General features: G+C 42.1%; 1 protein-coding gene across 1 annotated transcript; it reads right to left on the bottom strand.

Moving 5' to 3' along the window:
- Positions 1 to 201: 201 nt before the first annotated feature.
- Positions 202 to 7134, bottom strand: LOC122762031 (dynein axonemal assembly factor 4-like). Its single transcript, XM_044017195.1, has 9 exons — positions 6917 to 7134; positions 5222 to 5369; positions 4029 to 4162; positions 3779 to 3956; positions 3353 to 3498; positions 2880 to 2986; positions 2641 to 2794; positions 2190 to 2295; positions 202 to 531 (listed from the first exon to the last, which is right to left on the bottom strand). Exons 1-9 carry the CDS (start codon positions 7037 to 7039, stop codon positions 407 to 409), a joined length of 1221 nt encoding a protein of 406 aa, XP_043873130.1. The 5' UTR covers positions 7040 to 7134; the 3' UTR covers positions 202 to 406.
- Between the last annotated feature and the right edge of the window lie 5805 nt (positions 7135 to 12939).

The following is a 12939-nucleotide window of genomic DNA, read 5'->3' as shown; positions in this document are numbered from 1 at the left end:
ACGTCCAACTCTCCTGTCTCTTTGTCTTTACTGCATCACATCAACAATCATTCTGAGTTGGTCCAAATACATAATTTCCCTGTCTTTAGACCGATGTAAATTTATCAATTATTAATCAACTTTTTTTTTTAACCCTGTCCAAAAAAAGAATGAATGGATTCATTAAAAAGTGAGTGAATGACAACATGTGAGTCACTCATTCATTCAAAAATGTTTATTGATTTATTTTAAATTTTCTTTAAAAAGAAACTTTTCAAACATTTCTCATCAACAGTAAACATTTCACTGTTGGCCACATGAGGGCGCTCTGCACCTCAGCAACTATGTAGTGTTCACGGTTTTTAAAATCTGTAGAGTACACACACACATACTATACATGTACTACACAAACATGATAGATTTGTTGTCACATCACTTTATGGTGTGTGTGTGTGACATGTCCTTCCATCATGTCTCGTATGGTCTGTGTGTCTCTGTGCAGATCTTCAATATCAGGGTGAATCTTCAGAGCAGCCTCGTAATCCTGTAGACCTGAGACACACACACGTTTGCATAGCATTTATAGACATAATGCATTCTCTAGCCCCTCACTTTTACCTAATTCTGACCCTAAAACCAGGTCCTAACCCTGAAGAACATTTTTATGGGTTTAACATGAGGACCAAAATGTCCTCACTATACAATAATGTCTTCACTTTACAAAAATGTCCTCACTATAGAATAATGTCTTCACATTACAAAATGTCATCACTTTGCAAAATGTCCTCACTTTTACAAAATGTCTTCACTATCAAAATGTCCTCACTATAAAAATGTCCTCAATATACACAAATGTCCTCACGTTACCAAAAGTGTCCTCATGTTACCATAATGTCTTAATTTTACCAAAAATGTCTTCACTTTACCAATACAATATATTAGGGATGCACGATATATCGGCATTAATATTGTTATCGGCCGATGTTCGTCATTTTTTAACATATCGGCATTGGTTCAATGAGTAAAACTGCGCCGATTTTAACAACCGATGTTTATACCCGTCTAATTGCTGTTTGTGTATGTGTGTCGGGAAGGGGAGACCATGCGGCATTTGTTTGGGCATATGACAGCGTCAGTGGCGCAAGCGCAGCACAAGATGTGTGTGTGTGTGTTGAGGAGAGAGAATGTCAGCGGTGTGGGCGATTTTTCAGGGTGTCAATAGAAGATACGCGAAAAGCATTATGCAACACAAGTCGAGGTAATGCACGGAGGGTTCCGCGTCAAGTCATTCAATACATTTGAAAAACCGTCACCCAGAAGTACACAAACAACATTAGGCGGCAGACAAAAAGAAAGCAGCGCAGGTAGGACTCGACCAAAGGAAGACAGTGGCCAGGGCAATAACGATCAAGGTAATGGAAATGATTGCTCTTGACGACCAGCCGAGGGTTCCGACGGCCAAGTCGGCGCTACTTTTCCGATGTTTTGCAATTGAATAAATATCTGGTTGCAATGAATACTGGCAAGTTTGATAAAGTATTTTAACATGTTTTCTTTTATTATGGCAGCTCTTAGTAGAGCTTGTCAGGTATTGTTTCTCATATTTGTTGTGTAGTTTTATTGTGAAGGGAAGTAGCGCGGTTGTTGTTGCCGGGAGGAAGGGTTGTTGACTTTATTTACGTAAACAGTATAGACGCCCTTATCTTGGTTACAGTAACTTTGGCAGGGTATTATTTTTTATTTATGTTCATGTTTGTAATTTATGATCCAAACTTTCTCACGGGAGTTTAGTGAGTTGAGGGAGTTAAACTGTACTTTAATTTAGTTACACACTTGCTACAAGTGGTAAAGGTTTCTAAAAACCGTTACTTGTAGTTGGTTACTTGTGTCTTATGTGACCCTGTTATTTGGAGGTAAAACATGTTTTGAAAATAAAGGAAGACATTCAAAAATTCAGCTTGCGTGACTTTCATTCTGTACAAACTTTTATCATCTCAGAAACCTTTTTTTAAAACATATATCGATATCGGTAGATATCGGTTATCGGCCATAGCAGCAATATTAATATCGGATATCGGTATCGGCGGAAATAGTCATATCGGTGCATCCCTACAATATATATATACAGCATACATACACAGTATACTGTATATATACAGTATATATGTATATATATATCTTTCTGTGTTTGTCTGAATCTGTGTTCAGACCTTGGTCGTAGAGCTGCAGCTCACAGAACGCTGCTCCTCGACGAACATGAGCTTTGGCTCTAGACGCTGCGTTTGCAGGAACAGGAGGAGTCATCAGGTGAAGAGCCTGCGGAGACGCACACACACACACACACACACTACAGTCAGTACCAAAAGTTATATTGAGGGTATAGTTCAGGGTATAGTTGAGGGTATATATATATATATGTGTATATATATATATATATATATATGTATATGTGTATATGCATATATATATATGTGTATATACTGTATATATATATATATATATATATATGTATGTATGTATGTATAAAAATACCATTCACTGGCTCCATTTTTTTTACATTTTATAAAATTGCTTCTGCGTGAATTCCAGATTATTTTTGCACATTCTCATGTGTTCTGGTGAGGGGGCGTGGCCTGCGTGCAGGTGAACGAACGTTCAGACCTGGGAGGAGTCCTCGATGCTCTTGTGCAGGTTCCTCAGTTTCAGGTGACACACTGCTCTGTTGGAGAACAGCGCCGCCATGCTTGGGTTCAACCTGATGGCGGTGCTGTAGGCATTGACTGCGCTCAGATAATCTCCTGCTGCAAAACATCGACTGTGAAAAAGAGAGTTCACTGAGTTCTGAGAAGCTCAAACAAAAATGAGTGTGTTTTGCATTGCTTTGGTTAATCTGCACTGACCCTCCTTTGTCCTTCAGCCAATCAGGATTCTGCTGCTCCTCGTTCACATCCTCCACTTCCTGTTGAGTTCTGAATGAACGACGAGTCTCAGCCTGTTTCCTCAGCCACTGAACACACGCGCACACACACACGCACACAGAGTTTTAGTTTTTTCATTTTTGTTATTTTTTCTGTGATTGTTTACACTGTAATGTTTACTTATTTGAATAAAAAAAACACAGCACACATGCTCAACGTCTTCTTTTCTGGTTCAGTTCAGTGTTACAGCGCCACATACAGGCCTGGCATAGGTCCTACAGTGTTTCCAGACTGTTTGGTTCTGCTTCTGTGACCAGAGACGACACCACTTGTTCTGACACAGTCAGAGCTGACAGTGCTTTGAGCGCCCCCTGCTGCTGAGAACTGACCTGAGACACACTTCAAATAACCCTGGACTATCCCTTTAAGCACTTCCTTCCTCAGTGATGACTCACTTCCTCTTCCTCCTGCACTCGTGATTCTCGTAGAGCTGTTGGAAAAACCCGAGGCGTAAACGTCACTCCAATGTGTCCCGCCCATCTTGGAGCTGGAAGCTCCGCCTCTTTTTTCTTGCACTTTGCTGCTGCACTTCCTGTTTCACCTGTGAACCAGTTTGAAGCAGTTTGAATCAGTCTGGGTTTAAACTGGTTCAGATTGGACCAGTTTGAATCAGTTTGAAGCAGATGAAGCAGTCTGAACCAGCCCAACCAGTTTGAACCAGTCTTAACCAGTTTGAGCCGGTTTGACTCAGTTTGAATCAGTTTGAATCAGTTTGAACCAGTCTGAACTGGTTGGAATCAGTGAACCAGTTTGAACCATCTTAACCAGTTTGAACCAAACAAGAAACTGGAGGAAATTCAACCACACAGGAAACTACAAACCCGGTTGCATGTTTCCACTTCCTGTCCTCTCTGTCGGGTCCTTGTCGTTGTTGGTGTTGTTTTCTTCTTCTCCTGCTGTTTGTTTGCGTGTTTGCTGCCACGCCTCCAGCTCGGCCATCGTCTTCTCGCGCTCCGTGTCCTTCATCTTCTGAACTCTGTCAGCGCCCTCACGTTCCAGCTGAGACAGTTAAACACAGTGTGTGTATGAGAGTGAGAGTGAAAGTGTGTGTGTGTGCGCACGTGTTCGTACCTTCATCATTGTCTCCAGCAGAAATGTCTTCAGGGCTCTCTGTGTCTCCATGTTGGACATGGACAGCGCTGTGAGCTTCTCGTGGTGTTTGTGCAGAGCTCGCTCTCTCATCTGGCGCTTTGCTTCTTTATCACCTGAAACAAATCAACTTATGGGTGACTTCACTCCCACTGTTGATGGAAAGACAACGCAACTTAAGACTGAGCCTATGTAACTCAGTTGTCGCTTGAGCGAACCACTATTCTGGTGCTAAGCTAACCAATATCCTGATGCTAATGCTAAGCTAACCACTATTCTGGTGCTAATGTTAAGCTAACAACTCTCCTGGGGCTAATGCTAAGCAAACCATTATCCTGGTGCTAATACTAAGTTAACCACTCCCCTGATGCTAATGCTAAGCTAACCACTCCCCTGGTGATAATGCTAAAATAACCAATCTCCTGGTGCTAATGCAATTTCCTGGTGCTAATGTAATGTCCTGGGTGTCCAATGGTGCTAATGTAATGTCCTGGTAATGTAATCTCCTGGTGCTAATTTAATGTCCTGGTGCTAATGTAATGTCCTGGTAATGCAATTTCCTGGTGCTAATGTATTGTCCTGGTGCTAATGTAATCTCCTGGTGCTAATGTAATGTCCTGGTGCAAATGTAATCTCCTGGTGCTAATGTAATCTCCTGGTGCTGATTTAATGTCCTGGTGCTAATGTAATGTCCTGGTGCTAATGCAATTTCCTGGTGCTAATGTAATGTCCTGGTGCTAATGTAATCTCCTGGTGCTAATGTAATGTCCTGGTGCAAATGTAATCTCCTGGTGCTAATGTAATCTCCTGGTGCTAATTTAATGTCCTGGTGCTAATGTAATGTCCTGGTGCAAATGTAATCTCCTGGTGCTAATGTAATGTCCTGGTGCTAATGTAATCTCCTTGTGCTAATGTAATGTCCTAATCTCCTGGTGCTAATTTAATGTCCTGGTGCTAATGTAATGTCCTGGTGCAAATGTAATCTCCTGGTGCTAATGTAATGTCCTGGTGCTAATGTAATATCCTGGTAATGCTAAGCTGAATTGTTTTCTCTTTCCAAGCCCAGAGATAATTCTTTTTTGATTTATTGTGCGACATCACTGAATGGAGATGAAAAAAGTGTTTGATGAGTGTGACATTTGTGAGCTGTTTGTTCCGTGGCTCTGTGCTCTTACATGACGTCAACATCAGATGGTCCCAGGTTTTCTCGGTTTTCTTCATCAAACTAAAGATGGCGACTCCGTTTCCGATGTTCACTGAGCTCCTGCCGTCGTCGACAGCTTCAAAGAGAAACACTTCGAACAGGAACGGAGGAAAATGAACCTGCGCAGAGAGATGAGCTTCAGTCATTTTTATAGTTACTGCTCTGACGAGGTTCAACCACGGATGTAGACCTGGATAGAGCTCCGCCCCTTTGGCTCCATTCATTCCTATGGAGTGAAAGGCATGATGGGAGTACATTACTGACGTGCGCAAGTGGATTTCATAACTACTGATGTCACGCTAGCTTCAGCCTTTAAACCATGAATTTGTAAATGAATGTCAAAACCAACGATACTGAATACAGTAAAGTGAAAAGTATAATGATGTCATTACAGGTTAAAATTATCAATTTAATTGACTGTGAATATTAGTTCATATGTGTTGTTACAGGAATGAAGTTGTTTTCTTCCATTCACTGATATACTGTATGATAATCACTGTCACATGACTCAGGGATTTTATATATTATTGTCCAAGAAAATAATAAAAATAACATGAAGTACTTTTATGATCCATTGAATATTAACCATGAATATGATTTTTGGTCTTATTGCTAAGCTTTGTATTTTGGTTTGAATTTCAAAGTTCACATTTCTAACTGTTTTTGTAGGTGGTTTACAAATAAAGCTAACTTATTATAATTACAATTTATGGTAAATATAATAATCATCAAATATTAAATAAACCTGCAGACTCATGATCATATTATTAGGAACAATAACAACGTGTTAAACGTTGTTTTATAACTCCAGATTCTTTCTCTGTAATGCATGTGTTCATCACATTTATCAGTAACTTTATGAACAGATAGTGTAATTCATGTGTTCATCAGTGGTGAAGTGAGCGCAGGTCTCAGATCATCACACCGTCATCTGCCCCGTGTTCACGATGTCAGTATGAATCAACACAGCAGCTCGTTAATACATCGATAATAAGTTTGAAAAAAAAAAACACCATTGCCTTCATTTATTCACATTTCTGTGGACACTTTTACAGGCGTCTCTTTTATTGTGCTCAATGGGAAAATTCCTTTTTGGGCCGCATGAGTATTTTTTGTTGCCACCATGACAAAACTGTCTTCAAAGCATAGGGGGCGGAGCTCTATCCAGTTCTTATAAATATAGGACTGGGCGATATCTCGATATTTTAATATATATATATTTCTAAATGATATATAACACGGGACAATATCGCTTGTATCGCTTTTTATCGCTTTTTATTTCAGTGACCTCTGACATTTGGCATGTGGCTTAAACTAATAAACTTATAATTTAAAGGGTTTGCCTCTGGAAAACATTTGATCTAATATGCTATAATGCTTTGGGGGAAACCCCAATTACATCACAAAAAAACCTTTAGTCCTTGCCCAGCTCGAGTATAATACATCCATGGGTTCAATTGAGCCAATACTAACATGTGACGTCAACAGACTACAGGTCACTGATTGGTCAGAGAGTGTAGTCACTGAAAAGTCAACAATGTCCAACTGTAATCAAAGTGAAAAAGTCTAATTATAATTATGCATGTGTATTTACCATATACACATGTATGTCTATATATATGTACACTTATATTTATTTTGTACGTCATGACGTCACCACGTTTACCTTCAGGTACTGATCTGTGGACACCACGTCCACCCTCGCTGCTTTGGCTCCTTTCAGCGGCACGTGCACGCGCACCGTCGTGTCCGTTTGCGTCCACGTGTAGTCGGTCACGAACAGAGGCATGTTAGCAACACAGCTAAGCTAACCGCGGACGAAAAAATGAAATTGAACGAAAACAGAACGGGAACTGGAAAACTCTGCCGCTGCTGCCGCGTGGCGTCTGGTTGCTATGGTGACTGGGGGTGGGGCGGTGGGTGTCATAACGACGAACGATGCCTTCCAGTGCGTCGGAGAAAATCTGAATTTAGAGCTGTTTAGAGCAACACAACCGACGGTGGCATGGACGTGTAAAACATTACTACAAGACATGGAACAATCTGGAATGATGATGCTACATGTTATTAATTAATATTAAGTACAACTCTTCCGCTGCTGCCCCATATATATACATACATACACATGTATACATATGTATGTATATATATATGTATATATATATATATTTATATATATATATATATATATATATATATACATATATACATAAATTAGTGCTGTCAAACGATTAAAATATTTAATCACAATTAAGCTCATATTTGTATCTATTCTCAATGTCTCTTGATTTCTTTTTGTCCCATTATTTTTTCTCATCAATTTTCTCTAGAACTGTGCTCTTCTGGACTGAGGCTTCTGATGTTGTTCCAGGCATCTGTTGGAGCCACTCCCCCAGTTTGGGGGTCACTGTCCGAGTGCTCCTACTACCATGGGGACCACGCTCGCCTGCTGTTCTTTCAACCCTTGGTACTTTTCAACCTTTTCATGTTCCTTCTTTCTGATGTTGGAAGTCTGCTGGTATGGCCACATCTATCACCACCACCTTCTTCTGTCTACCACCACTATGTCCGGTTGGTTAGCCAGGACCTGTTTGTCAGTCTGGAAGCTGAAGTCCCACAGCACCTTGGTCCTGTTGTTCTCAGCCACCTTCTGTGGTGCAGCCCATTGGGATTTGGGTACTTCTATTCCATACTGGGTACCGATGTTCCTGTACACTATTCCAGCCACTTGGTTGTGTCTCTCCATGTACGCTGATGTGCTGGACTGTCTCATGGGCATCTTAGCATAGTCTTGTAGATCTTGGCCTCTATGGCTCTCTGCTGCCATGATCAGTGCCTCTGTGCTGTCCAGCCTTTTCCAGCCTTTGGTAGGTATTTTCAATATCAGCCACTTGGCGGTGGTACGAGCCATGTAGGGGCTTGTCCCTCCAGGTTGTCTGCTCCTCTTCCTCTGCATTCTTATCAGGTTTCTGTTGCCTGAGACATTCACTCAGCAGTTCATCCTTTGTGGCCATTTTCCTGATGTACTGATGGATTTTTGATGTTTCATCCTGAATAGTGGCCTTGATGCTCACTAGTCTTCGGCCTCCCTCGTTCCGCTTAGCGTACAGTCTCAGGGTGCTGGATTTGGGCTGAAACCCTCCGTGCATGGTGAGGAGCTTTCTTGTCTTGATATCTGTGGCTTCTATCTCCTCCTTTGGCCAGCTTATGATCCCAGCAGGGTATCTGATGACTGTTAGTGCGTACATGTTGATGGCTTGGATCTTGTTCCTGCCATTCAGCGGACTTTTCAGGACTTGCCCTACTCTCTGGAGGTATTTGGTTGTGGTTGACTTCTTTGCAGTTTCCTCATGGTTTCCCTTTGTCTGTGGGATACCAAGGTACTTGCAGCTGTCTTGGATATCACCCATGTTGCCCTCTTGTAGGTCAACCCCTTCAGTTCTGCTGTCTGTTATGGTTTGAGCCCATCTTGTATCCAAGCATTTCTAGGATTACTGTTGCTGTACTGTGTATCAGCTTATTGGTCTCAGTGATTGTTCCTGTAGGGATTGTTGTTAGTGCAGCATTCACATCCACTAGCAGATCTTCTGAAGGTACTTTACAAGCCAGCTTCTAATTGTGCCATGATCTTCATTCTCAGGTCAGCAGCTCCTGTACTGAGGCTGTTGGTATTTGCTGGGGCTTGGTACCCAATCTCTGATTGTGTGGGTGATGGTTGCATCCCTCCACTGACCTGTCGTCCCGGCGCCCCCTTGCCGTAGCATTGTTGTTGTATCTCATCGATCTCTAGTTGTGATAGGAGTTTTTGATTGCAGATGTTGGAACACTGGATGTCGCCCCTTGTTGACCCGGGCGACGTCTGAGCCGGTATGACTCTACTTGTATGTACTCTCATGTAGGCCTGATACATTAAGGATCTTGCCCAACTTAATAATGAACAGGTTAAGCCTATGGAGTCCCATATGACAATAGCTGAACTGAATGAGGCCCTACACCATATGCCAAACAGGAAAGCCCCAGGACCAGACGCTTTTATCCAAAGCGATTACAAAAGTGCATTTAAACATTTGGGTACAAATAAGAGCTAGAAGTAAGTAAGAGCTTCAAGTAGATCAAACTATGAAGTGCTAGTCATAAGTGCGATGTACAAGTTGTGAAATGTTTTTTTAGTCGGCGGCGGAAGATGTGGATGCTTTCCGCTGTCCGGATGTCGATGGGGAGATCGTTACACCATTTGGGAGCGAGGACAGTGAACAGTCTCGAGTTCTGCGAGTGCCTCTGCGATCCTCTCAGTGAGGGGGCAGCGAGCCGGTTTGCCGATGCAGAGCTGAGTGGGTGGGCTGGGGTGTAGGTTTTGATCATGTCCTGGATGTAGGCTGGACCGGATCCGTTTGTAGCATGGAACGCAAGCACTAGAGTCTTGAAGTGGATGCGAGCAGCAACAGGAAGCCAGTGAAGGGAGCAGAGGAGCAGTGTAGTGTGGGAGAATTTTGGTAAGTTGAAGACCAGTCGAGCTGCTGCATTCTGGATGAGTTGCAGAGGTCATATGGCAAATGCAGGGAGACCAGCCAGGAGGGAGTTGCAGTAATCCAAGCGTGAGATGACAAGAGCCTGGACCAGAACCTGTGCCGCCTTCTGGGTTAGAAGAGGCCGTATCCTTCGGATGTTGTGCAACATGTTGCACAGATCTTGCAGATACATGTATCTGCAAGATCTAGCTGTTGCAGCAATGTTGGCAGTGAGGGAGAGATGGTCATCAAGTGTCACATCCAGGTTCCTTGCGGTATTGGGAAGGAGTTACCACAGAGTTGTCGAGGGTGATGGTTAGGTCTGTGGTGGGAGAGCCCTTTCCTGGGAGAAAAACAAACTCGGTCTTGTCGAGATTGAGTTTCAGGTGATGGTCAGACATCCACCAAGAGATGTCAGTCAGACAAGCAGAGATCCGTTCTGCTACCTGTGTGTCGGAGCTGGGAAAAGAGAGAATGAGTTGGGTGTCATCGGCGTAGCTGTGATAGGAAAAACCATGAGAGCAAATAACCGAACCAAGAGAGTTGGTGTATAGAGAGAAGAGGAGAGGGCCCAAGACAGAACCCTGAGGGACCCCAGTAGCTATAGGACAGGGTTTCGACACTGATCCTCTCCAGGTTACTCTGTATATTCGGTTATGAACATAGGACGAGAGTAGGGTAAGTGCAGAGCCTGAGACACCTAGTTCTTGAAGGGAGGAAGTAAGGATCTGGTGGTTAACTGTGTCAAACGCTGCAGAAAGGTCCAAGAGGATGAGCACAGAGGAGAGAGAGGCAGCCCTGGCAGTGTGGAGTTGCTCAGTTACAGCAAGAAGTGCAGTTTCGGTCGAGTAACCTGCTTTAAAACCTGACTGAAGAGGATCAAGAAGGTTGTTCCGGTGAAGGTAGGATGAGAGTTGATTAAAGATAGCACGCTCCAGAGTTTTGGAGAGAAAAGGAAGAAGAGAGACAGGTCTGTAGTTATTTACTTCAGACGGGTCAAGGGTGGGTTTTTTAATGAGGGGGGTCACTCTGGCCTGTTTAAGAGAGTCCAGAAAGCAACCAGATGATAGAGATGTGTTAATGAGGTGGGTGAGGAAAGGAAGAAGATCAGAAGCATTATTATCATTATTATTATTATCATTATTATTATTATTATTATCCACATAATCATACGTGAATGAGCTGTTTCACGGTGTGCATCTGATGCTGGAGCTGATGCTCCAGAAGGAAGTCACCCCAAAGATAATATGAAGAGTGCACACCTAACTCTATAAACAACCAGGACCTTCACATTGCATTTCGGACTAACTAGCTAGCTACTGTAAGTAGCAGAGTTCTTTTGGAGCTGAAATGTAACATTTGACCGCAAACAATAAAGGTAAGACGTGCACAGAGATATACAGCACGCATCTCATGCTGCCTCCTGTACAGGGAGCTCTCGGCTACAGAGTGTGTAAGCCAGGTTTTTATTTGTCAAACAGGGAGCATTTGGCAATTACGTGGGACTTTCTGCTGTTAGCTGGGGGGCTGCAGCTAACTTATTGTTACTATCAGCAGTGATACTTACTCTCTTGAAAAAACTTATTGTTACTATCAGCAGTGATACTTACTCTCTTGAAAAAACTTATTGTTACTATCAGCAGTGATACTTACTCTCTTGAAAAATGTTGTATGTCCATTCTTGTTCACGTTCTTCTCCTAATGCTGCTCTAGTCGGTTCTGTGTGCTCCGCTCCCGGTACACACACTGCAGGTACCCAGGTACCGAGTGCAAGCTAGGTTGCAGGGAAAACGTGGACTGGATTTCAGTGATTTGGGCGTGCTCTATATGAACAAGTGGAATGGACTCGATAACGACGCACTGACTCTGACTCTCTACCACTTCCATAAGGGAAACTAAGATTTATGATCACATTTAAGTTAATAATAACTGGTTATATGATTATTTATATAAACTCAAATTCTCGCCACATTATATTGAATTTGTCAGAACTTTTTTAGCCCCCCTAAAATAGGCCTAATGACGCCACTGCCATCAGCCTAGAATTTCTGGTTACAAAAATCATCTAACACATTCAAAATGTGTTAGATGAAGGTGCTGTGGTGGGCGGCGGTCTGCTAACCAATAGCAAGCAGCAGATTCGTCAGAGTTCTATGGTTGAATGAGTCGTCGCCGACCGATGGATGAAGCCAAGTTAACTACAGCGGTAGCAGCACTGTCCACTGAAAATGTTACCAGACTGGTCTGCCTTAGCAATTGGTTCAATAAATAGGAGAAAAGTTAGCCCTAGTGTGTGTCTAATGACTGCAGTTTTTCATTCATTTAACTGTCATTAGGCCCTGTTCTGTTTGTCGTTTTTTGTCTACTACCTCTTCAGTTTTAAGACCACATTGTTGTGGCATTTTATGTGCTGTGTTTTTGAAATAGACATGTCAAGTGGGTCTACAATGCACTTTTTTTATTTGAAAGAAGAAATCAAAGATAAAAGACATTTTTTCTTTGTGTTTATTTGATTCTAACTATATTTTTAATATAGAGATTAATCGCAAGTTAACTATGGAAAAAATGCGAGTAATCGCGATTAAAAAAATTAATCGTTTGACAGCCCTAATATACATATATACATACATGTATGTCTATGTATGTATATATACACACATATCAATAAGAAAGTAAAGTACACATATGTGAGTATTTGTACTTTGTTATCCCTGAAGTGTTTCATGTGTTTCCTTCAGTCTCAGTTTATCAGATTGGTACAGAGATAAACACAAGGACACCGACACGGTCAACAATCGCACGGTCGATGTTTTATTGACTTATCGTTGTGAAAGATCTTTATTTCGTCTTCATTTACGGGATGTTCCACTGACACCAGCACACTTATCTACAACTTATACAACTGCAACATCTCCAGTGTGTCCGGCGCAGGTCGGCGTCAAAGGACGGTTTGACTCACTGTCAGATCAATGTTTAACCGTCGGCCATTATCTGAGTATTCTTTTACTTTTACTGCACATTCAGAAGCTGACTCCGCAGTCTTTCTCCCTCCATCTCCATAGCAATAGAGCTTTATTACCTACTCAAGACTCAGGGTTAAAGAAGAAGATGTGAGAAATATTTCAAAAACCTGTTTCTAACTAAAATTATTTACTTATTTATTAAATTAAACTTAATTCAG

Source organism: Solea senegalensis, unplaced genomic scaffold (assembly GCF_019176455.1).
Source record: "Solea senegalensis isolate Sse05_10M unplaced genomic scaffold, IFAPA_SoseM_1 scf7180000015183, whole genome shotgun sequence".
In the NCBI taxonomy this organism is placed as follows: Eukaryota; Metazoa; Chordata; class Actinopteri; order Pleuronectiformes; family Soleidae; genus Solea; species Solea senegalensis.
This window is presented reverse-complemented; position numbering and strand designations above follow the sequence as displayed.

Bases quoted from the DNA above. Each gene is read 5' to 3' on its own strand.
- LOC122762031 (XM_044017195.1), bottom strand. From the start codon at position 7,039: ATGCCTCTGTTCGTGACCGACTACACGTGGACGCAAACGGACACGACG. The intron at 3,957-4,028 runs GTACGAACACGT...TAACTGTCTCAG, and splicing joins TGCTGGAGACAATGATGAAG to CTGGAACGTGAGGGCGCTGA. The intron at 2,987-3,352 runs GTGAGTCATCAC...GCGTGTGTTCAG, and splicing joins GAGTGCAGGAGGAAGAGGAA to TGGCTGAGGAAACAGGCTGA.